Source organism: Hyla sarda, chromosome 4 (assembly GCF_029499605.1).
Source record: "Hyla sarda isolate aHylSar1 chromosome 4, aHylSar1.hap1, whole genome shotgun sequence".
Lineage (NCBI taxonomy): Eukaryota > Metazoa > Chordata > Amphibia > Anura > Hylidae > Hyla > Hyla sarda.
In genome coordinates this window covers 175,152,385-175,178,695 of record NC_079192.1, presented here as the reverse complement: position 1 = coordinate 175,178,695, position 26,311 = coordinate 175,152,385, and the positions used below count along the sequence as shown (strand labels likewise).

Sequence of the window (26,311 nt, the reverse complement as noted above, 5' to 3'; positions counted from 1 at the left end):
TCAGCGTTCTTGTGTAGAGATAAGTCTGTGCTCCTATCATCTGTGCCGGCATCTCAGCGCTTCGCATAGGTAATTCAGCTGCACCGCTGCATCACTTCTTAACCGCGCATCATAGACCAGCATTCTGTGGGATAACAGGATGAAAAAGAGAATGGAATAAATAAGCAGCCAATACTACTGATCATAATAAATGGACTTATTGAAAAAAGTAGATGTTCTTGTGTGTAGTCCCTCTTTTTCTCCAGGCAAAATCCACCAAATACAGTGACAGCATCTGGGTGGAAAATAAGAACACATATAAATGTCTTAATTTTATTAAAAGATGGACCTGACACTGCTATTAGTTAATAGAATGTATACATCAGAACAGGTTGAGAAAAGAAAGCGGGGAAAAAAGAACAAAAAAAAGGGGAACAAAAATAAGGGGAAAAGGGAAAGAAACAAGAGAAAGGAAAGGTGGGGGGAAAAGGGGGGGAAGAATGGGAAGACAAAAGAAAAAAGGGGAAGGTATAAGAGAAGGAAAAGGGGAAGGGAAAAAAGGGGAAAAGAAAAATAGAAAAGTAAGAGAGAAGGGGAAAAAAAGGAAGAAAAAAGTTGGTGGGGGAATGGAAGAAAAAACTGGAGAGAAAAAAAAGAGGAAAAAAAGAAAAAGTAAGAAAAAAGTGGAAAAAAGGATGAAAGAATGGGAAGAAAAAAGTGGAAAAAAGGATGAGAGAATGGGAAGAAAAAAATGAGAAAAGTTGGAGGCAGTGAGGACCCTGTATTTCATGTATCGTTTCAAATTAAAATCAATATTAAGTCCAAAGGGCTGTAATGAATAGATCAATTTAAATTCCTTTTTGTTTAAGTAATCTTTCCCGGTCACCTCCCTTTCTCAACTGTGGGACATGGTGAATGATTCTAAACCTGAGTTCACTGATGTTATGTCCTGCTTCATGGAAGTGTTTTGGGATTGGTAGATACATTTTTCCTGTACGGATAGAGGACTTGTGTCCATTTAGACGAATCCTGCATTCATTAATTGTCTCTCCAATGTAACAAAGGACACAAGGGCACTGGAGCATGTAAACTACATAATCAGATCTACATGTGTATCTGTGTTTGATCTTATAGATACGTCCCGTGTGAGGATGACAGAATGTCATCCTTAAAGGGGTACTCCGGTGGAATATTTTTATTTTTTTTATCAACTGGTGCCAGAAAGTTAAACAGATTTGTAATTTATTTCTATTAAAAAAAATCTTAATCCTTCTTCTACTTATTAGCTGCTGAATACTACAGGGGAAAAGGAGAAAATCGCCATAGAAAACATATGCTGCTCTGGACAGTTCCTAAAATGGACAGAGATGTCAGCAGAGAGCACTGTGGTGATGATGTCAGTAGAGATGAGCGAACTTACAGTAACTTCGATTCGTCACGAACTTCTCGGCTCGGCAGTTGATGACTTTTCCTGCATAAATTAGTTCAGCTTTCAGGTGCTCCGGTGGGCTGGAAAAGGTGGATACAGTCCTAGGAGACTCTTTCCTAGGAATGTATCCACCTTTTCCAGCCCACCGGAGCACCTGAAGGCTGAACTAATTTACTCGAGAAGTTTGTGACTAATCGAATTTACTGTATGTTCGCTCATCTCTAGATGTCAGCAGAGAGCTCTGTGTTCCAAAAAGAAAAGAATTTCCTCTGCAGTATTCAGCAGCTAATAAGAACTGGAAGGATTAAGATTTTTTAATAGAAGTAATTGACAAATCTGTTTAACTTTCTGTCACCAGTTGATTGAAAAAAAAAAAAAAGTTTTCCACCAGAGTACCCCTTAAATAATGCGATTGCAGTGGCTGCAGTCCATACAGGGAAAATTTCCCTTTCTGTAACCCAGCTACTGTTTACCCTCAGTTTTCTTGAAACTGCTAACATCTGATGAAACCAGTCTGTCACGTAACTGACTGTCATGACAGACTGGTTTCATACAATATCAAACACAGATACACATGTAGATCTAAGTATGTAGTTTACATGCTCCAGTGCCCTTTTGGCCTTTGTTACATTGGGGAGACAATTAATGAATGCAGGATTCATCTAAATGGACACAAGTCCTCTATCTGTACAGGAAAAATGGATCTACCAATCCCAAAACACTTCCAGGACATAACATCAGTCAACTCAGGTTTAGAATCATTCACCATGTTCCACAGTTGAGAAGGGGAGGTGACCGGGAGAAATTACTTAAACAAAAGGAATTAAAATGGATCTATACATTGAATACGTTACTGCCCTTTAGACTTAATAATGATTTTAATTTGAAACCATACATGTAATATAGGATCCTCACTGCTTCCAACTTTTCTAATTTTTTTTTTCTTCCAATTCTTTTATCCTTTTTTTCATCATTTTTTCACTTTTTTCTTCCTTTTTCTATTCTCTTTTCCCCTCTTTTTATCCCGTTTTTTCATCCCCCCCCTTTTTTTTCTTCCTTTTTCTCTACCTTTTTTTCCCTTTTCTATTATTTTTCTATTTTCCCCTTTTTTTCCCTTCCCCTTTTCTTTCTTTTTTTTATTTTTTTTATCCCCTCCCCCTTTTTTCCTTCCCCATTTTTTCTTTTGTCTTCCCCTTCTCCCCCCCCCTTTTTTTTTTTCCTTTCTCTTTTGTTTGTTTCCCTTTTCCCCTTATTTTTGTTCCCTTTTTTTTTGTTCTTTTTCCCCCTCTTTCTTTTCTCAATTTTTTTCTCAACCTGTTCCGGTGTATAGATTCTACTAACTAATGATAGCAGTGTTAGGTCCATCTTTTAATAAGATTAAGACATTTATATGTGTTTTTATTTTCCTCACAGATGCTGTCACTGTATTTGGTGGATTTTGCCTGGAGAAGAAATCATTCAGCAGGCATCCCGTGCAAATGTCCTGGGGAGGTCCTGAGACCTCCCCATGTTGGCGCTTGCTGTTCAATTCAGATCGGCAATTTGTGACGTTTCCTGGCTGATCAGGTCTCTGGTGACCCAATCGCCCAAAAAATAGGGATGATCCGAGCTGTAATTGACAGCCTCGATCATCCTAGAGGTGCCACCTCCTCCTATCCCCTGCCATTGGTCGCTTAGGACTGACCGACCAATGGCAGTTAGGGGCGGGGGGGTTAAAGTTGAAATCCCCTCTCTGCCTGCCCCTGGGAGAAAATGGCGAGGGAGTAAGGAGGCGGTGGCGGAGACATCGGTGGAGGCAGCAGTGAAGATCAGTGGTATGTGATCTTCACTGCTGCCTTCTAGGAATTGCCAAACTACAACTCCCAGCATGCTCAGACTGCCAAAGGCTTTCTGGGCATGCTGGGAGTTGTAGTTTTGCAACATCTGGAGGGTCACAGTTTGGAGACCACTATACAGTGGTGCCCAAGCTGTAGCCCTCCAGATGTTGCAAAATTACAACTCCAAGCATGCCCAGACTGGGGAGTTTAGGCTCACTGTACCCCTTGTTACGTTCCTTGAGGGGTGTTGTTTCCCAAATAATGTGCCATGTGGGTCTTTTTTTTTGCTGTTCTGGCACCATAGGGGCTTCCTAAATACGACATGCCCCCCCAAAAAACAATTTTAGCAAAATTTGGTTTAAAAAAAAATAAATGTGGCTCCTTCTCTTCTGAGTATTGTAGTGCACCCGCAGAGCACTTTACATCCACACATGGGGTATTTGCAGACTCAAGGGGGGGCATTTTCTCCTATTGCCCCTGTAAAAATGTGGGGAAAAACCAGCATTTTGGTGAATTTTTTTTCTTTTCATTTACACATCCAACTTTAACGAAAAGTCATCAAACACCTGTGGGGTGTTAAGGCTCACTGTATCCTTGAGGGGTGTAGTATGCCATGTGTGCTTTTTTATTTTATTTATTTTTTTGCTGTTCTGGCACCATAGGGGCTTCCTAAATGCGACATTCCCCTATAAAAACATTTCAGAAAAACTCACTCTCCAAAATCCCATTGTCACTCCTTCCCTTCTGAGCCCTCTAGTGCACCCACAGATCACTTAACATCCACATATGAGGTATTTCCTTACTCGAGAGATATTGAGTTATAGATTTTAGGGGGGATTTCTCCCCTTTTACCCAATTCAAAAACTGGGTCTACAAGAATATGCAAGTGTAAAAAAATTAAGATTTTGAGTTTTCTCCTTCACATTGCTGCTGTTCCTGTGAAACACCTAAAGGGTTAACACACTTTCTGAATGTCATTTTGAATACTTTGAGGGGTGCAGTTTTTATAATGGGATCATGTATGTGGTATTTTTAATATGGAGGCCCCTCAAATCCACTTCAAAACTGAACTGGTCGCCGAAAAATTCCGATTTTGAAAGTTTTGTGCAAAATTTGAAAATTGCTGCTGAACTTTGATGTCTTCCAAAAGTATGCAAACATAAAGTAGACATTGGCCCTCATTTACTTAGAAAATTGGGTTGTAAGTCTATCTTGCTTTCTTACCCGACTGCATTTTTCCTCTGGTATTTATTATTATGCCGCATCCTGTTTGTCACACTGGGTTTTGTAGGTTTTGGTTTCCAACTCCTCTGAGTTGTCAGGAAAAAATCCACAACAATTCAACAAATTCGGGTTGGAAACCTTTATAAATACGTGGGAAAGCTCAGAAATGTCGGGTTATGCCCCTTTTTCGGGTTTGGGAGAATCCACATCGGGTCCGTCGGGAAAAAATGTCGCATCGTGTCGCAGACTGGCGCACAATGTCTGCGACATGGCACAGACAAAGATGCGCCAAAAAAACCCGACAAAAGAAGTCGGGTTTAGAATAGTAAATGAGGGCCATTCTGTATATGTGAATCAATATATGATTTATTTGGGATGTCCATTTTCCTTATAAGCAGAGAGTTTCAAAGTAAAAAAAAATGCAAAAATTTCAAATTTTCCATCAAATTTTGGAATTTTTTTTACCAAGAAATGATGCAAATATTGACAAAAATTTACCACTAACACAAAGTAGAATATGTTATGGAAAAACATTCTTGGAATCTGAATGTAAAGTAAAATTATCCTGGAGTTATTAATGCTTAAAGTGACAGTGGTCAGATGTGCAAAAAATGCCCGGGTCCTTAAGGTGAAAATGGGCTGAGTCCTTAAGGGGTTAATATTGTACAGCACAGCCATGAAATCAAACTTTTTAAGTAACATGTTGATGCTGTGTGGGTATCCCTCCTTGCTCCCCGATATTATTTGCACTTATAATGTATATTTTAGGCACTTTGATGTTTTGACAGATACTGCTCACATGTTGTTTAGATCTACATCAGATCATGGGGGATGGATTAAGTGATTAATGTGAATGTAACACACGTTTTTAAACCAATCACAATGTACTTGGATGTGTATAAGAATGCTATTTTGCACATGTACACTTGATGGTGTATAATAAGTCTGAAGCCTTCACTACATCCGTATCTCTGATATCCTTCTTTTGCTGTGACCATCTTGCAATTGGATTATAAAATATTGTATCATATAAATATATATATATATATATATATATATATATGTATATATATATATATATATATATACCGTGTATATATATACATTAATTATAATACATTATTTCTCAATTTGTCTAGATTGCTCTGAGCCAAGATGACCTCACTATCTTAATGAGTGTCCTGTTTGAAAACCTTGGTGAAACTCCATCACTCCCAAGTGCATCTCCACCAGCTGTTAAAAAACTTGTGAAAGAGTCAAAGGTGTTTATTCAACAAACAGGTAGAGTCAACAATCTATTAGTCTGAGTTCACACATGAAATGTTGGTTAGTATTATTAAACAATACCAGTAACAGTTTTAGTAAATGACAATAATGCTTATCTAATATCTATACCCGGCTTTATAAAAAAAAAAAAAAAAAAAAAAAACTGTCTTATTATATGTCAACAATTGTTTGTTGCTGGTCAGATTCTAATTGCTTTTTAATTTTTGTGCAGAGAAAACAGGCTCTGAATCTATCGAAGCTTCCAGCGAGGAGACAATAGTTACAACTTTGAAGTTTGGCTTTAATTTTGAATCACTCTCTATTGTACTCTACAATAATGATAACAGTAAGGTGGGTGCAAAATATTGCAGTGTGATAGTCTTAAAGATGTTGTCTAGTTATTTGTTAAGGGGTTAAGGGTTAAGTGTCTAATTGTTTCTCAGAATTCCCCCGACCCCACCTTCCAAGATGAACTGGTCTCTGGGGTGATTGCCGGCACCGCCATGGGACATCGCTGCAATTGGTGAATGGCAGAGCGGACTGGCCCTCCTGAGACAAGTTCGTCTTAAAAGGTGGGAACTGGAGCACTCAGGTAAGAGATATACCCTGTTCTGGAGATTGCGGGGATGGGGATATACGTTTTTCTTAACCGGAAAAACCCTTCAAATTCTAAGATGTCTTACCATCTTCATGGTTAAGAAACCTCAACTTTATTGTACTAGTTGATTCCATTTTTCCCTTTTGCCATGACAGCGCCTTCTGAAAGAGAGACTCTGCCCCTAGAGACAGAAAATCTGTCCCTTAGAAGCCTGGTCTGAGACAGGAGTCCCTGTCTCAGGTGGGATTTTTCACCTAGCTGGAATTTCTGTCTGAAGTCCCTTAAGTCGCAGGGGTGTCAGAAGCCTCATCAGACCCCCTAGTTTAGGAGCATATAGCCTGACTCCACAGTTTCCCTTGCCCACCGTAATTACCTGATATGAGGCAGGGGAATGTAGCTGCGGGTTCTCTTGGCAGTCGCGTTGCAAGGTCCAGCAGCAGTTTTGTTCAGGTTCACAGCGTGCTGGCGCATCTCTTCCGATCCTGCAGCGTGAAAGACCGGGAGTGACTATTTCAGACCCAGTATGCCAAGTAACGGATGTGATGTGATGTGATGTTAGATGCAGGGCGTGGATTGATGTTGCGCACAGGAAGGGTTTTTTGGCACCATGGGCATTGGTACATAGAGCTGCTTGATGGTATTTAAACGCCCCTCTGTACCTCTAAAGGTCTCCATGTGTAGTCAGCCAGCTCTCTGTTCCTGACAGCTTTATCCAAAAGAAGTCAGGCACTATGAGTTCTAATTAAGAAGATCCAAAGCAGAAACATGGCCACAGTACATACTGGATGACTACTACTAAGTGAATGTATTTTATCCATGCTCATATGTGGGGTATTAATGTGAGATATTGTCATGTCTTTTGTAGGGGAAATACACCTAAAACGGCAAAAATAATAAAAAGACCAAGAATAGAGAATGCAATGTCTTTAAAGCTAAATTGCCTTCTCATAATGAGAAGCTAACCAATGCATCCTGCTTTACAAATCTAGTCTCTGATGAGGTTCTGTCACTCCTATCCTCCATGCAGGAGATGATTAAGAGTGAAATTCAAAATACCCAGCCATATAAGGGCAGCTAATATCATGCCACAGGAAACCATGGTCCCAGCTCCACCGCTTATAGTGCCTGCCAAATAGCCTATGGCTTCAGTCACTACGGCTATCCCAGTATTCAAGGAGAAAGAAGTGATCAGGGCATCCTTGGGATCTGGGGAGGATTCCACTCTGTCAGAGGATGACAGGTTAAAGAAACCACTTTTTCTGGCAGAAGATGTGGATAACCTGATTAAAAGTGTAAGGCCCCTTTCACACTGCCGTTAGTGAGCGGCAGTGTGGCAGCCGCTGGGAGAGCCGAGCACAATAATGTGAGAAAAATTACAGCATGTGCTGTCTTTTTCTCCCTTTGTTCATAACGGGGCCCAACGGCCCTATAATAGTTAATGGGAGCCGCCGGGACCTGTTGTTGAGAACGGTTGTTAAAGTTAGGGGGGGGGGAGAGACTCTGACAGCCGTTCTCGACTGGGAGCAATGGCATTGTGATAGTAGCCTTAGGCAGATGTCTTTACAGAGGTCTTTCTAGTGATCTTTTTATACCCAGGCTGGTAACCATGACAAGGGGGCATACTCTAGGTCTAGAAGAAAGACGTTTTCCACATGATCACAGTCAGAGATTCTTTATTGTAAAAGTAGTGTGACTATGGAACTCTCTGCTGCATGATGTAGTGATGTCTGACTCAATAAACAAGTTCAAACGGGGCCTGGATGGTATTCTAGAGAGTAATAACATGGTTATGGATACTAGATTTATGGGGATAGAACGTTGATCCATATTATTCTGATCGTTATATTGGGAATTTTTCCTCTGTCATGGGGCAATTAGCCTTGTGGGTTTTTTGCTTTCCTTTGGATCAACACAGTAGGGTTTTAGGTTGGACTTGATGGACTCTTGTCTTTCAACCTTAAAAACGATGTTACTAAGACTAGCCACAAAAATAGAGAAACATAGGCAGCCGGAATCTCCAAAATACATAGGGGGAGATTTATCATAACCAGTGCAGAGGAAAAGTTGACCAGTTGCCCATAGCAACCAATCAGATCGCTTCTTTCATTTTTAACAAGGCCTCTGCAAAATAAAAGAAGTTACCTGATTGGTTGCTATGGGCAACTGGGCAACTTTTCCTCTGCACAGGGTTTGAAGGCTTGGTAGGTAGAAGAAGCAGGTTTTTCCCATCCACAGATGTATTTCTACCCTAAATAGGAAGGAATTTTGCCGAGAGCTCTAAACAAAAAATAACTATTTGACGCTACTGATACAGCTATCTGGAATAAGCCAACCAAGACTGATGTGGCAATTGCCAACATTTCTAGAAAGGGATCCTTGCGGTTTGATGACCTAGGCACACTAAAAGGAGTAATCCAGTGTCAAAATCATAAAAAAAAATAAAAAATGTATCCAAACACAACTATTTGAGTTTATCTAAACCTGAATGATCCCTTTCATTGATTCCCCTGCTCACTGTCTGTCCCACGTGACCAGAGGAGGCGGGGGAGGTTCTGGGCGGCGCGCAGTCCGGGCCCAGGCTCTGCTTCATATGCACATTGATGTGCGGGGGCCGTCACTCAGTCTGGGCCGGGTTCTGCATATTGAAGAGCAAGGCAGTGCATAGTCCAATCTGGGGCTCTGCATCATACGAATACTGAGAGGCTGGGCAGCATTTCTTTTGGACCCAAAATGGCCACCAAGATGGCAGAACAGAAGGCAGAGCATTATTAAAAATGAGAACTACTGAACTTTTGTCCAGGGAGAGGACAGAAGAATAAGCCACAAATCTGCAAGACAGGTAAATAAACTATTAAGAAGTTATATAACTTTGGGTTTGGGAGTTAAAGGGTAGCTCCCACCATCATGGTTTTTTTTTTCTGTCCCTACCTATTGCCCTTCTATCCCTAACACCCTCCCTGCCTTTATTTTATTTTTTTACTATTTTAAAAATGGCATTTAGTCTGCCTGGTAGTGTGCTCACTACCAGGCAGACTTCCCCAGCAGGCACCACGTCACTGATGCCTGCTGGGGGGGCCAACTTCCGCCCTTAGTTCTCCTAACAGGGTGCCTCCAGCTGTTTCACCACTACAACTCCCAGCATGCCCTGACATCTATTGGCTGTCAGGGCATGCTGGGAGTTGTAGTGGTAAAACAACTGGAGGCACCCAGGACAGGAGCTTCATGGGGGAAGGAGTGAGCCGGGAGCCGATGCAGGAGGGATGGGTGCGGGGGAGCCTCTTCCTGCCGCTCAGTGAGCAATACCCAAACATCCCCCCCGCGCCCCCCGTACCTTGCAGCAGCGCCCCCCATCCCCCCCCCCCCCCCGTACCTTGCAGCAGCGCAAAAGTATATTAGAGATATGTTGTAGTACTTAAGTACTACAACATATCAAAAATAATTTTTCATGACAGTGCCCATTTAAACTTTAGTGAATGCTTTGCTCCGAAAAAAAACTCTTTAAGGACCCGATGGAAAAGAAATCTAAAAGCTTTGTTAAGAATGCCTGGAAAGCATCTTAAGCACTATGCAGTGCCGTCTGCTTAAGTTTAGCAGTCCGGCCGCGGCTGCAGGAAATGATGAGTGATGTCCCTGACGCCGCGCAGAGTAGACGGCAGGAGACGTCACATTACCTGAGCCTGCCGAGCGCGGCCAGGTAAGGAAATATGAAAAATAGAAAAAGCAGGGGGAGAGGGGGGACCTAATGTGGGGGAGCTATACTGCCAACCTAATGTGGGGGAACTATACTGCCAACCTAATGTGGGGGAACTATACTGCCAACCTAAAGTGGGGGGGGGGGGGGGACTATATTGCCAACCTAATGTGGGGGAGCTATACTGCCAGCCTAATGTGGGGGAACTATACTGCCTACCTAATGTGGGGGAACTATACTGCCTACCTAATGTGGTTGAACTATACTGCCAACCTAATGTGGGGGAGCTATACTGCCAACCTATTGTGGGAGAACTATACTGCCAACCTAATGTGGGGGAACATACTGCCTACCTAATGTGGGGGAACTATACTGCCAACCTAATGTGGGGGAACATACTGTTTACCTAATGTGGGGGAACTATACTGCCAACCTAATGTGGGGGAACTATACTGCCAACCTAATGTGGGGGAACTATACTGCCAACCTAATGTCGGGGGACATACTGCCTACCTAATGTGGGGGAACTGTACTGCCTACCTAATGTGGGGGAATTGTACTGTCTACCTAATGTGGGGGAACTATACTGCCAACCTAATGTGGGGGAAGTATGCTGCCAACCTAATGTGGGGGAAGTACAACCTAATGTGGGGAAAATACAACCTAATGTGGGGAAACTATACTGCCAACCTAATGTTGGGAAGCTATACTGGCAACCTAATGTGGGGGAACTATACTGCCTACCTAATGTGGGGGAACATACTGCCTACCTATGATGAGTGATGTCCCTGACGCCGCGCAGAGTAGCCGGCAGGAGACGTCACATTACCTGAGCCTGCCGAGCGCGGCCAGGTAAGGAAATATGAAAAATAGAAAAAGCAGGGGGAGAGGGGGGACCTAATGTGGGGGAGCTATACTGCCAACCTAATGTGGGGGAACTATACTGCCAACCTAATGTGGGGGGGGGGGACTATATTGCCAACCTAATGTGGGGGGGGGGGACTATATTGCCAACCTAATGTGGGGGAGCTATACTGCCAGCCTAATGTGGGGGAGCTATACTGCCTACCTAATGTGGGGGAGCTATACTGCCTACCTAATGTGGGGGAACTATACTGCCTACCTAATGTGGGTGAACTATACTGCCAACCTAATGTGGGGGAGCTATACTGCCAACCTATTGTGGGAGAACTATACTGCCAACCTAATGTGGGGGAACATACTGCCTACCTAATGTGGGGGAACTATACTGCCAACCTAACGTGGGGGAACTATACTGCCAACCTAATGTGGGGGAACTATACTGCCAACCTAATGTGGGGGAACATACTGCCTACCTAATGTGGGGGAACTATACTACCAACCTAATGTGGGGGAACTATACTGCCAACCTAATGTGGGGGAACTATACTGCCTACCTAATGTGGGGTAATTATACTGTCTACCTAATGTGGGGGAACTATACTGCCAACCTAATGTGGGGGAAGTATGCTGCCAACCTAATGTGGGGGAAGTACAACCTAATGTGGGGGAAATACAACCTAATGTGTGGGACCTATACTGCCAACCTAATGTTAGGAAGCTATACTGGCAACCTAATGTGGGGGAACTATGCTGCCAACCTAATGTGGGGGGAACTATACTGCCTACCTAATGTGGGGGAACATACTGCCTACCTAATGTGGGGGAACTACAACCTAATGTGGGGGGAACTATACCGCCAACCTAATGTGGGGGAACTACAACCTAATGTGGGGGAACTATACTGCCAGCCTAATCTTGGGAAGCTATACTGGCAACCTAATGTGGGGGCACTATACTGGCAACCTAATGTGGGGGGGACTATACAGCCAACTTAATGTGAGGGAACTATACTGCCTGCCTAATGTGGGGGAACTAAACTGCCTACCTAATGTGGGTCTGTAAAACAAAAGAAGAACAGGCGCTCCCTTGTGGAGAATCAACGGGATCACAGGTGTGTGGGGAGGAAGGGTAAAGTGAAGGCTCACCCTGTCAAGTTGTGCAAATTCCCACACAACAAGGATATGCTATTAACGTAGTAATGTCGGTCTACAGCCTTCCCAAAGACAATAGGGATAAATGTAGCAAACTTCAAGGGTACAGGAATACAGGCGCTGAGCAAGAAGGGAACCAGTGAAGCCAGGTAGGTAACGAACAGCTTTAATCCAATGCGACGCGTTTCACCGCGCTTGCGCGGTTTCATCAGGCATGGCATGCAACCATCAGGCATGATGAAACCGCGCAAGCGCGGTGAAACACGTCGCATTGCATTAAAGCTGTTCGTTACCTACCTGGCTTCACTGGTTCCCTTCTTGGTCAGCGCCTGTATTCCTGTACCCTTGAAGTTTGCTACATTTATACCTAATGTGGGGGAACTATACTGTCTACCTAATGTGGGGGAACTATACTGCCAACCTAATGTTGGGGAACTATACTGCCAACCTAATGTGGGGGGAACTATACTGCCTACTTAATGTGGGGGAACTACAACCTAATATGGGGGAACTATACTGCCTACCTAATGTGGGGGAACATACTGGCTGCCTAATGTGGGGGAACTAATCTGCCTACCTAATGTGGGGGAACTATACGGTCTACCTAATGTGGGGGAACTATACTGCCATCCTGATGTTGGGGAACTATACTGCCAACCTAATGTGGGGGAACTACAACCTAATGTGGGGAAAACTATACTGCCAACCTAATGTGGGGGGAACTATACTGCCAACCTAATGTGGGGTAACTATACTGACAACCTAATCTTGGGAATCTATACTGCCAACTTAATGTGGGGGAACTATACTGACAACCTAATGGGGGGGGGGGGGAACTGTACAAAAATATAAAATTGTACTATTCTGATCCCTATAACTCTTATTTTTCTGTATATGGGGATGTATGAGGATCATTTTTTGTGCTTTCATTTGTAGATTTTATCGGTACCATTTTTGTTTTGATGGGACTTTTCAATTGCTTTTTAGATATTTTTTTATGGTATTTGAAGTGACCAAAAATGTGCAAATCTGGTTAGGGCACTATTACAACTTTTTGGGCCCCTCTTTTGATTTTGCCTAGGTCCTTGCTAAGCCTAAAACCGGCCCTACCAAAAGGTCCTCATTTTGGCTGTACTGACTGGGAATCAGCCACCGGGCCTTGCTAAAAAGGAGCCCAGGTTTGCGGTGACTAACTTTTGGGTGTACAGGTTCGTCTGGTCAACCATCAGATCGACAAAGTAGTCACTGAAAAAAAAACTAAAATAGTCCTTTTCAGTGAAATCGACGATGTCAATCTTGATTCCTGAGTCACCAACAAACTCAGGAATCACGGGCTTGTGGCTCAGTCAAGACAAGTTCACCGGTACCAGGCACCAGTAAACTTGGCTGAGGGGCTTGACTAGTATGAGCGCCAGGGGGACTCATACCAGCATGGGGCACAGGGTCAGGAGCAGAGTAGGTTTGCAGCCTTGCATGGCGGCGTCTCCGCGGCCTTGGTGGCTCATCATCAGAAGATGATGAGGAGGACGCATTAGAAATAAGGAAGCTGGGGTCTTTCTCGTCGGAGGCAAGTATGGCATATGCCTCCTTCCCTGCTCTAATGGGGATGGGGTTGTTTGTATGTGGGTGTGAGACTACCTCCTTAAAGGGGTACTCCGCCCCTGGCATCTTATCCTCTATCCAAAGGATAGGGGATAAGATGTTAGATCGCCGCGGTCCCGCTGCTGGGGACCCCGGGGATCGCCGCTGCGGCACCCTGCCATCATTACTGCACAGAGCGAGTTCGCTCTGTGCGTAATGACGGGCGATACAGGGGCCGGAGCAGCGTGACGTCATGGCTCCGCCCCCTCATGACATCACGGCCCGTCCCCTTAATGCAAGTCTATGGCAGGGGGCGTGACGACCGCCACGCCCCCTCCCATAGACTTGTATTGACGGGGGCGGGCCGTGACGTCACGATGGGCGTAGCCGTGACGTAACGATGCTCCGGCCCCTGTATTGCCCGTCATTACGTGCAGAGCGATCTCGCTCTGCGCAGTAATGATAGCGGGGTGCTACAGCAGCGATCCCCGGGGTCCCCAGCAGCGGGACCCCGGTGATCTGACATCTTATCCCCTACCTATCCTTTGGATAGGGGATAAGATGTCTAGGGGCGGAGTACCCCCTTTAACCCGTCCTAACCTAACTAAACCCACCCTAACAGAAAAAATATAAAACTAAAAGGAAAAAAAACTAAAAAAAGAAAATATAGACTTCTAGCGCAAAAAATGTCCTGTGCGAACAAAAGAGGATTAACCTAATCACTGATTAGTGCTTGGTGGCAGCAGGGAGCGCAGAAGTCAGTGGGGTGTCCGGCTACTCAGCCCAGAACAGTGTCTGGAGGCACGTACAAACCCCCACACAAAATTCTCGAAAAATAAAATAAAAAAATGCTTAATCTCGAAAAAATGCACTCGCCTGATCCCCCCCCAAAAAAACACTGATCAGTGATAGTTCACTCACAGCGGTGGGGCAGGCCGCACACAGAGGTATGGTCCGTCCACACAGCACAGGTGCAAAATAAAAAAATTTAAAAGCCGCTATAACCCGAAAAAGCACCTGCACTCAAAAAAAAAAAAACGGTGGGCTTTAGCTAACGGTGGCGGACCACTCTTTTATAGCTCAGAGGGCCCGGCCACACGTTTAGCCAGGTGCATGCATATCCACCTGCGTCCCCAAGAGTTTTATCGTATTGACCCACAGAATAAAAACTTATCAGTTTAACTGAAAAAAAGTGCACTACATAAAAACAAACCCCCCAAATTGCGTTTTTCTCTTAAAATTTTTGCCACAAAAATTATTTTTTCATTGTGCCATACATTTTATGGTCATGCAAAAAAACAAGCCCTAATACAGGTCTGTGGATGGAAAACTAAGAGTTATGGTTCTTAAAACACAAGGATGCAAAATGTAAATGCAAAAATGAGAAAGTCTCCTCAAGGCTGTGCCCTTAAATGGGCACTGTCAGGTATAAAAACTTTTTATGTTATACATCTTGGAAAAACAATAGTTTTTCTAACATACTTCTTTATGAAATTTTCACATTTTATAAAACAAAACTGCCTTTGAACATCCCACCACTAGGGGTTCTCATACCTCCTAGGATACTGATGAGTCCTACTTTAAAGAAAAAGCCTCTACTGTTTTTAGTGCAATTTATTATTTTTTTTAAACTAAATACGGAAGTGGATCCAACAAGAAGAGGAAAGTCCTTTTTTATTTTTCTTAACTAATCCTGGACAGAATACTAGGATTTAATCGCTATGAGGAGCGATTAAAGGAGTTACAATTGTTTAGTCTTGAGAAGAGACGTTTAAGGGGGGATATGATAAACGTATATAAGTATATAAATGGCCCATACAAAAAATATGGAGAAAAACTGTTCCAGGTTAAACCCCCCCCAAAGGACGAGGGGGCACTCCCTCCGTCTGGAGAAGAAAAGGTTTAAAGGGGCGACACGCCTTCTTTACCGTGAGGACTGTGAATTTATGGAACGGTCTACCCCAGGAACTGGTCACAGCAGGAACAATTAACAGCTTTAAAACAGGGTTAGATACATTCCTGGAACAAAATAACATTAATGCTTATGCAGAATTATAAAACTACATCCCTTCCCCTTATCCGCTTACACCCTTCCCTTCAATTCCCTGGTTGGACTTGATGGACGTATGTCTTTTTTCAACCATACTAACTATGTAACTACGTAACTTGTACTGTGCCTGTACCCATTTTACTGAGGGCACACAGTCTTTTGTTGGATACATGGAGAAAGTTTGCAAACCTCATAATAAACATGGCGCAAGTCTAATAGTAAACTATTCCAGAATTGTGGCTCATTTGTAGTAGTAAATATGCCCCACTATGTGTGTGGGACACCACCATTACTTTGATAGCTTTAAAGACAAGGTTATGTTGTTGTTTAATCTACTAGGTGGCATCTGACTGGCTTCATAATGAAAACCTACGCCTGGGAGAATTAAGGCTAGATTGTCTATCATCCTCAGGAATGATGAGCGCAAACAGTTCAATGGACTTTTCATTTCAACTTAAAACATGCACCCTTGATGATCTTAGAGAGGGTTTAACCAGGGCTACATCCAGGTCTGTCAATTTATGCTTATTTTCTCTACTTGCCTTGTTTTCTTTATTGCTTCTCTTCTCTTTATATAAATCATGTAACCTTGCTGCTTCTTTTTGTCAATGTGATTCTTTTACTCAATAAAAATATCTCTTAAAGTAACCAAGGTACATTCCTTCCTAAAGTCTAATGTGCCAGTATGTAGAAGCATTCAGGCCTGATTCTTTGTTTATATTGTAATATTTAGGATAGGGTCATGTGCCGTATTTTGATGCATATTTGCAGTTGCATATTTTCCTGCCCACTGACGTCAATGGGTAGCAAAATCAGTTACAGAAAACAAGCATCAAAATATGGCATGTGTAACTTGCATTGAGGGGACGGGGCATGACATCACGAGCCCCCGGCGCCGGCTCTATGCGTTCGGAACATTTTATTCCGAGCACTGAGTACCGGAGTACCCCTTTTAAGTATTTTTTCTTAAAGGGTACCGCTCATCAAATAAACTTTTGATATATTTTAGATTAATGAATGTTGAATAACTTTCCAATAGCATGTTAATGAAAAATATGCTTCTTTCTATTGTATTTTTCCCGATCAGTCCTGTCAGCAAGCATTTCTGACTCATGCTGGAGTCCTAAACACTCAGAGCTGCCAGCCTGCTTTGTTCACAGCCAAACAGGCTGTGAACAAAGCAGGCTGGCAGCTCTGCGTGTTCTCCTTTGTGAACAAAGCAGACTGGCAGCTCGTAGTGTTTAGGACTCCAGCATGAGTCTGAAATGCTTGCTGCCAGGACTGGTAGGGAGATCCCTAGTGGTCATTTCTTCAAAGTGGAAAATTAAATAGAAAGAAGCATATTTTTTAATAACATGCAATTGTAAAGTTATTCTGCATACATTAATCTATAATATATCAAAAGTTTTTTTGATGAGAGGTACCCTTTAAATATCCCATAATAGGGGCCACTTTATGTTAAGCAATGTCAACTCCAGGTAGCCCCTTTTTAAAGTGTACTCCACTGGAAAACTTTTTTTTTTTTTATAAACTGGTGCCAGAAAGTTCAACAGATTTTGTAAATTACTTCTATTAAAAAATCTTAATCCTTCCAGTACTTATTAGCTGCTGAATACTGCAGAGGAAATTCTTTTCTTTTTGGAACACAGAGCTCTCTGCTGACATCATGACCACAGTGCTCTCTGCTGACATCTCTGTCCATTTTAGGAACTGTCCAGAGCAGGATAGGTTTTCTATGGGGATTTGCTCCTACTCTGGACAGTTCCTAAAATGGACGTAGTCATCATCAGATGCTGTATAATCCACAGGAAGTTATTTTCCTTTTGAGTTTCCTTTCTGCCTGACCACAGTGTTCTCTGCTAAGTACTGAAAGGATTAGGATTTTTTAATAGAAGTAATTTACAAATCTGTTTAACTTTCTGGCACCAGTTGATTTAAAAAAAAAAAATAATTGCCAGTGGTGTTTGCTCATTGTAAAGACTGACTTGTGTGACTCATCTGACTTAATGTTCTAATTATTTTAGCAGATTTATATGTATTTGTTTATAGTGTAGTATTTAGGGTAGGGTCACGTGCCGTATTTTGCCGCGTATTTGCTGTTGCATATTTTCTTACCCACTAAAGTCAGTGGGTAGCAAAATCAGTTACAGAAAACATGCATCAAATTATGGCATGTGTAACCCTACCCTAAGGTAAAGTGAACACTTTGTATGTTTTTTTTTTTTTGTTTCATTTGTTTGTTTTTCAGTCCAACCTTGCATTTGAAACGCACACATTTTAGAGGGCCTGCTGCTTTTTTATTTACCACTACCCATTTTATTTATTTATTCATTTACTTATATTTTATGATCACAAATTTCACTTGACAAATCAGACTTTGTCAGTATGCAAATAATTTAAATACCGTAGTTTTTCTTACATATCCCATATGAGGTTTTTTGTTTTTTTATTAGCCAATGTCATCTACAGGTACCCCCTTGTATGTATTTCCTATAAATTTATTTAAAAATAGAAACAATTACTTTTTTCCTTACATATCCATTAATAGGCCACTTTGTGTTAGCCAATGTTATCTCCAGGTACCCCCTTGTATGTATTTCCTATAAATTTATTTTTTTTAAATAGAAACTATTACTGACCCTTGAGATGCGTAAATAACAAAAATTAACATGAATTACCGGTAATCTTTATTAGAATGATTGACCAGAAAGATGCCTCTAGCACACGTGGTATGATTGATATAAACTACAAGCAAACAGGACAAGAGCGCTTCATCACAGCCATCTTGGATAAGCTTTATGTGTGTGCAAGTGTGGAATTCTTGATGACTGTAGCAGACTTCTTTATTCAGGCCATACCTCAAAATCCATCCACAGAAAAACCGCTGCAGATTCCAGCCAGGCCATCCACCCCAACCAAGACAAAAGTAGACAGAGAAGGTATGTTGTATGCTTTTGTTCAGTTTTTTTTATATCAATTACCAATACTCTGTTGGCTTAATATCCACATACAGATGCTAAACAGTGAGGTTTTTATTCCATTTGCTTTTATAAAACAACAGTATTGGTTAAGGATTCCAGATTAAGACATTTATTTGTGTGAGAAGATATATGGATGGATATATAAATATATATATATATATATATATATATATATATATATGTATGTATGTATGTAGTGAGACAGTGACAGGCGGAGTTATTAAGGGAATGTGTATTTCCCCTAGGGTGCTCTCCTGTGTGGCTTTAGGCAGTTTGTGGATAGATACATTTTACCAAAAGGCCTGTGTTCGGTGAAGGAAAATCGACAGTTTTGCGTGTCGGTCATCCTATGGTTCTGAGTCCTGACACATCCTAGTTGTAGTACAAGTGGTTCCAACTCACTTAATCGGGTACCGCTTTTCCTGGAGTGGCCAAGTGATGGGTGGGAGGTCACTCCCACGTATCATGCGAGGCTGGGTTTCCGGCCCTATAAAGCCTGGGTCTGCAGGCCTATGTGCGGCTGCTGGTGGAATGCTAAAAACCACCTTGTAAGTAGTCCGTGTTACTTATGTTTGATTCATGTATGGGGCGCTCAGTGTTTCTCTGGTGTATTGAGGGTTGTTCCTTGTTTAGGTGGAGCCCAGCCAAGCAGGTTTTTAACTTGTATATTTAGCCTGGCATTAAGGCTGTATTGTTTATGTTGATATCTAAATAAACCCAGGCACAGCCTGGTCTTGGACTTTACCTTCATGCCTACAGTGTCCCTGTCTCTATATGTTGAAGCCCAGCCGGCCAATTGACGTGTAATGCTATCCTTTCCAATATATATATATATATATATATATATATATATAATATTTATTTATTTTTAATAATCACTCAGTACTTGTGTTCACACTATCAAATACATTGGCAAACATCTTGCCTGTGCAGACCAAGGGTGCTCTCTTTATTGATGGCCTTTCCTGTATTCATATTTATGTATGTGTATGGATGTTTTCATGTCTTGCATACAGAGAAACAAATGGTTGTTACTGCCAATTCCCATTTTTGTGGTTTTGTCTTTTTTGGCACAGTTTTTTGATAAAAAAATCTTTTGACAAAATAGCCATTGTGTGAAGGGGTATTCCAGGCAAAACCTTTTTTTATATATATCAACTGGCTCCGGAAAGTTAAACAGATTTGTAAATTACTTCTATTAAAAAATCTTAATCCTTCCAATAGTTATTAGCTTCTTAAGTTTTCTGTCTAACTGCTCAATGATGATGTCACGTCCCGGGAGCTGTGCATGATGGGAGAATATCTCCATAGGAACTGCACAGCTCCCGGGACGTGAGTCATCAGAGAGCAGTTAGACAGAACACAACAACTCCACTTCAGAAGCTAATAACTATTGGAAGGATTAAGATTTTTTAATAGAAGTCATTTACAAATCTGTTTAACTTTCCGGAGTCAGTTGATATATAAAAAAAAGTTTTGGCCTGGAATACCCCTTTAAGCATTATTATGGTGTTTCTACCATAGCCATTTATGGCATAGTCATTGGGTCTGCTCCCAGAGACCTCCACTGAACAGAAGTACCGTACATTGTTGTCCATTGTTGCTTTTAAAGTTTTTCACATTCTGTGGGACTGCGCCCCTCTTTACGTTCTGGCAGCCTTATAATGTGTGCATTACTTCTTCTAAGATGAATTTCATTATCGTCTGTATTGGCCTTTAGGAACACAGTGTGCATTGCTATTGCTTAGTGTCCTGTAGCTAGTAAAGCATTTCATCTTCAAGGTCACTAATGCGGCCCTCTGCATCAGAAATACAGTCTGTAATGTATTGCAGGTCTGACTGCACTGTGCCCCCCTACATTGTTAACCCAGAGAGAATGAGGTTGCAATGCCTGTTAAAAAAAAAAAAAAAACTGCAGCCAGGGTCAGCTCAACAGATGGTGCAGAACTGGAGGCTCCAGCCATAGCAGGAGGTACAGAAGTTTCACAATTCTGACCAGCGTCGCTTTACGAATTAATAACGCGAAAATGCTTTTACCGAATATTCTGATTCTGAGATTGTTTTTTCGTGACATATTCTACTTTATTTTGGTGGTAAATTTACGGCATTACTTGCATCCTTTTTTGGTGAAAAATCCCAAAATGTCATGAAAATTTAGCATTTTTCTAACTTTGAAGCTCTCTACTTGTAAGGAAAATGGATATTTACAATAAATGTTATTTTTATTCACAAATACAATATGTCCACTTTATGTTGGCATCATAAAATGGACATATTTTTACTTTACAGTGGTCACCAAATTGTGACCCTCCAGATGTTGCAAAACTATAACTCCCAGCATGCCCAGACAGCCTTTGGCTGTCTGGGCATGCTGGGAGTTGCAGTCCAGCCTTCCTAGTGGTTGCCACAGTAAAGATCACATTACTTTCACTTTCATTTCTCCCCCCCCCCCACTGTCGATTCCCTACCTGAGCCATGGTCTCCGCTTGATGTCTGCAATGATCGCCGGGCCCCACGCATCTTCTCCTCAGGTACAGGACTCCATCTTCTCCACCCCCCCCCCCCCCCCCGTTCTGCCGACATCTAGGGGTGGGCAGAATGGGGGGTTTCCATTGCAACCCCCTGTCCTGCGCTGCCATTGGTCAGAACTCAGTTCTGACTAATGGCAGGGCATAGGAGGAGATCACAGCACTGCGACCTCACTCCTATTCCTTAGGCTGATCGGGGCTGTCACTGAAAACTCCGATCATCCCTATTTTCCGGGTGTTCGGGTCACCAGAGACCCGATCAGCCCGGAATTGGAGAAAATCGCATGTCTGAATTGACATGCAATTTTCTCCGATCACCGACATGGGGGGTCTTAGGACCCCCCTGGGTGATGTGCCGGGGTGCCTGCTGAATGATTTCAGCAGGCATCCCGATCCGGTCCCCAACCGGCTAGCGGCGGGAATCGGAATTCCCACGGGCGTATCCATACGCCCTCAGTACTTAAGGACTCGGGATGCAGGGCGTATGGATACGCCCTGCGTCCTGAACAGGTTAAGAGCCCCTTCGTTTTCCAGGGCGTCTGCAGGGATAAAGAATGTGGCCACTTGCAGAGGAGCCACCAGAGGGGCAGGGGATGGAGACGTCTGTGCAAAGTCCTCTATTCTTGCACAAACCTCCTACTGCCGATCAACCAGCCTGCCACGCTGTGCTGAGAAAGCATTATTTTGAGAGGAGCGTTCTCACCCTTTGCCACGTCTTGTTTGCAAATCCCTTAGCAGAGGTGTCCCCAGGAGGCTCACTGGAGGGTGCTTGAGAAAGGCAGTGCCACCAGGAAGCAGTTTGACCTTGAAAAGCACCTGCTTGGACATTTATTTAGCATTACACATGCTTTTTCTTTTCACCTTGCATTACGAATTAATGCACCATCTTTTTTTTTTTTTTTTTCAATCATTCATGAAGGGCAGGTTGAACATCCTGAGCTGTTTTTGCGTTATGAAATATCAAGTCTTGCACAGGATGTCACTGAGCAATGAGTTTTTAAAGTCTACAGCCAAAACATGCTCGTTTTACACCACCATCTGCCTTGTGTAAACTGAGTTGTCTTTTTGTGTAAAGCAAAGCAAGATAACACACACCCACTTGGCATTTACAGTCACATACAGCACAGGAAACTCTAAAAACTGTATGCATTCTCTTAAATAATTAGGTGTCAAGCATGTGAGTCTTCATCTTTTTGTTTTTATTTCTTCCCCCAGTGTGTTTCAAGTGTTGCTGCTTGAGCGGTATTCAATCACTAACTGTTAGTGGAACCAATGGCACTCATGAATATGATGTTTGATATTGTATGTGCGGGAGCTGGTTTTGGGAAGAGAGATTATGGGCTTTGCCTTTTACAGTGTTTTCTGTTTGTATGAATCAGCTATTTGATTAGAGGAAAGCTTATATTCCTCTTCCTGTACTTCCTGCTCATGTGACACTAGTATGTCATAATAGTAAACAGTAAGTATTGACCCAGATATGTCCCTGTAATAATCCTTCTGATGTCAAGGACTGCGACAGATTTAATTAAGTTTTCTATGGAACAGAACAACCCACTCCTTAGATTGTGAAGCCTAGTAACCTTTTTCCATCTCTATTTCACAACACACCAAATTGCACCACGTACATAAAGCACGGTGTACTAATAATGCAGGTCAGATAAATGTCACATTAATGTCTTTACTTAAGTTCTGTCTTATGAAAAGGTTTGACGAGCTTCTAAAAATTACTAGTGCTGTTGTTTTATGTTCTCATTTCAACCTAGTTTACAGCTTCATGAGAACAGTCTGTTCCATTAATGTAAAGCACACATGTCACTTTCTTTTTAATTGTGAGGCAATCAGTGTAAATGCATTCAGAATTAAAATGTGCAGTCAATATAGGAAAGAACAGGATCTCTTTAGACTTTGCCATCTACATGATATTTTGTCACAGAGATATAATAGATAAAGAAGCACCATCATTTGTTAAAATGCTCTCAGTAGTATATTTTGACATGTACCTGTAAGGCAGGGTTTTCCAAAATGGAAAATATGGGACCTGGGGGGCACTTAAACAATTAAAAAATAATTTCAGACTATAAGATGCTAAAAAGTTACTGCATTTCTTATAATCTGCATTCAGGGTGGCCTGACAGTCTCTGACCACTCCTGTAAGGATCCTGGAAAGTGCTCATGAAGCTGTGTGTCTGATCAGTGTGTGAGAGAACTGTGCATCCATTTACAGCTATACAAGTCTCTCCTTTCTAAACCTTTCAAAATTGTGGAAAAATAAGATTGTTTTAAGCATGTGATGCTCCTTTAAACTCACCTGGGGCAAGTAACAGGTGTGGGCAATATAAAAATCACACCTGATAGCAGATGAAAAGGAGAGAAGTTCACTTAGTCTTTGCATTGTGTGTCTGTGTGTGCCACACTAAGCATGGACAACAGAAAGAGGAGGACTTGAGAACCAAAATTGTGGAAAAATATCAACAATCTCAAGGTTACAAGTCCATCTCCAGAGATCTAGATTTGCCTTTGTCCACAGTGCGCAACATTATCAAGAAGTTTGCAACCCATGGCACTGCAGCTAATCTCCCTGGGCGTGGGCAGAAGAGAAAAATTGAGGAAAACATCTTGTGGGCAGATGAGACCGAGATAGAGCTTTTTGGTAAAGCATCTCAATCTACTGTTTACCGAAAATGGAATGACAATGTAGGGGAAAACAAAAAAGGGAGACAGGGATGGCACTTGTCAGGTTGCGCTACATGCAGGTGCAACGCTGTGAAATGCATTCAGCAGGTTCTTTTGAACTGGAGCGCCGGGAGCAGCTGGCCGTAGGTCCCGTCGGGGATATCAAGAATATAGATGTTGGAGATTGGAATCCTGGCAGGGTTTCCCTGTTTCTTCCAGCAGGCAGAGGTTACGGCACTTGGAGCGCTACACCAGCTGGAAGAAACAGGAAACCCCTGCCAGGTTTCCCTACTCCAACATCTATATTCCTGAAAACGAAATGAGACCTACAAAGAAAATAACACAGTACCTACAGTAAAATATGGTGGAGATTCAATGATGTTTTGGGGTTGTTTTTCTTCCTCTGGCACTGGGTGCCTTGAATGTGTGCAAGGCATCATGAAATCTGAGGATTACCAACGTATTTTGGGTCGCACTGTACAGCCCAGTGTCAGAAAGCTGGGTTTGCATCCAAGATATTGGGTCTTCCAGCAGGACAATGACCCTAAACATATGTCAAAAAGCACCCAGAAATGGATGTCAACAAAGTGCTGGAGAGTTCTGAAGTGGCCAGCAATGAGTCCAGATCTATATCCCATTGAACACCCGTGGAGAAATCTTAAAATTGCTGTTGGGAAAAGGCGCCCTTCCAATAAGAGAGACCTGGAGCAGTTTGCAAAGGAAGAGTGGTCCAACTTTCCGGCTGAGAGGTGTAAGAAGCTTATTGATGGTTATAGGAAGCGATTGATTTCAGTAATTTTTTCCAAAGGGTGTGCATCAAAATATTTAAGTTACGGGTTCCAATAATTTTGTCCAGCCCATTTTTGTAGTTTGGTGTGACATTATGTTGAATTTGCTTTTTTTCCCTCCCTTTTTTGGTTTAGTTCCATTACACACGAAGGGAATAAACATGTGTATAGCAAAACATGTGTTACTGCAATCCTTTTCTGCCAACATTTGCAAGCCAACATTTACGGTCATGGCTGTATGTATATTTATATATTTGAATATAAATGCTATACTATATAGCAATGATTTACAAAATGGGTGCCTCCATCTGTTGCAAAACTACAACTCCCGGCATGCCCAAAAAGTCAGTCCATCTGTGCATGCGTGGAGTTGAAGTTTTAAATTTTATAAACAGCTGAAGGCACCCATTCTGGGAAACACTGCTACATAGTATAACTATATATACATATATAAAATTGTTTATGCTATATAAAAATATACCATATTTCAGTATCGCTATAGTGTATTTACATATATACACATATGTATATACGATATATATATTTATATAGCGTGTAAATATATAGTGTGCAAATATAGATATATCTCCCCAATAAAACTCTACTAAATCATAAATATATAGAGATTGTATATATATACATGTTACATATACACATGTATATATTTGAATAAAAATACACACAAAATATACACGCATTTTTTTCATATAAGCAATTGTGCACGTGTGTGTGTATGTATATATATATATATATATATATATATCTCCTCTTAAGGACTCGGGGCGTACCTGTACACCCTGAGCCCGGTCCCGGTGTTTAAAACAGGGTCACGCCGTGACCCCGCATCACACTGGGTCGGTCCCGGCTATGACTAGTAGCCAGGACCGACCCAGTGAGATGCGGGGTTACGGCTAATAGCGCGCGGCACCGATCGTTGTGCCGCGTGCTATTAACCCTTCAGACGCGGCGATCAAAGTTGACCGCCGCGTCTGAAAGTGAAAATAAACGCTTCCCGGCAGCACAGTCGGGCTGATCAGGACATCACGATAAGATCGCAATGTCCCGATCAGCTAGGACGCGAGCGGAGTCCCCCTTACCTTGCTCCGTCACGGCCGATCTGGGTTTCATTGCTCCAAGCCTGAGCTAAAGGCTTGAGCAATCGAGCCCCTATTTCGCTGATCCATGCAAAGCTATGGCTTTGCAGGGATCAGGGTAAAAGATCAGTGTTATAAGTCCCTATGGGAGCTATAGCACTGCAAAAAAAAAAAAAAAAAGTGAAAAAAAAAGTTAACAGGTCATTTAACCCCTTCCTTAATAAAAGTTTGAATCACCCTCCTTTTCCCATAAAAAAAACTGTGTAATTAAAAATAAACATATGTGGTATCGCTGCGTTCGTAAATGTCCGAACTATAAAAATATATTGTTAATTAAACCGCCCGGTCAATGGCGTACGCGCAAAAAATTCCAACATAGCGTATTTTTGGTCAATTTTTATATCATAAATAAATGAATAAAAAGCAATCAAAAAGTCCAATCAATGCAAAAATGGTACTGATAAAAACTTCAGAACACGGCGCAAAATATGAGCCCTCATACCGGCCCGTACGCAGAAAAATAAAAAAGTTATAGGGGTCCGAAGATGACAATTTTAAACGTATACATTTTCCTGCATGTACCGTATATACTCGAGT

The 26,311-nt window shown here is 42.1% G+C and overlaps 1 protein-coding gene across 6 annotated transcripts in view; it reads left to right on the top strand.

Moving 5' to 3' along the window:
• VPS13C (vacuolar protein sorting 13 homolog C) overlaps positions 1-26,311 on the top strand; it is a 773,393-nt gene that overhangs the window by 556,102 nt on the left and 190,980 nt on the right. For all 6 annotated transcript variants that reach the window (XM_056572804.1, XM_056572802.1, XM_056572807.1 and 3 more), the window contains 4 exons: positions 5,589-5,730; positions 5,948-6,066; positions 15,990-16,159; positions 18,345-18,589. In XM_056572804.1, the coding sequence (XP_056428779.1) occupies positions 5,589-5,730; positions 5,948-6,066; positions 15,990-16,159; positions 18,345-18,589 (676 nt within the window). The remainder of the gene's footprint in view (positions 1-5,588; positions 5,731-5,947; positions 6,067-15,989; positions 16,160-18,344; positions 18,590-26,311) is intronic.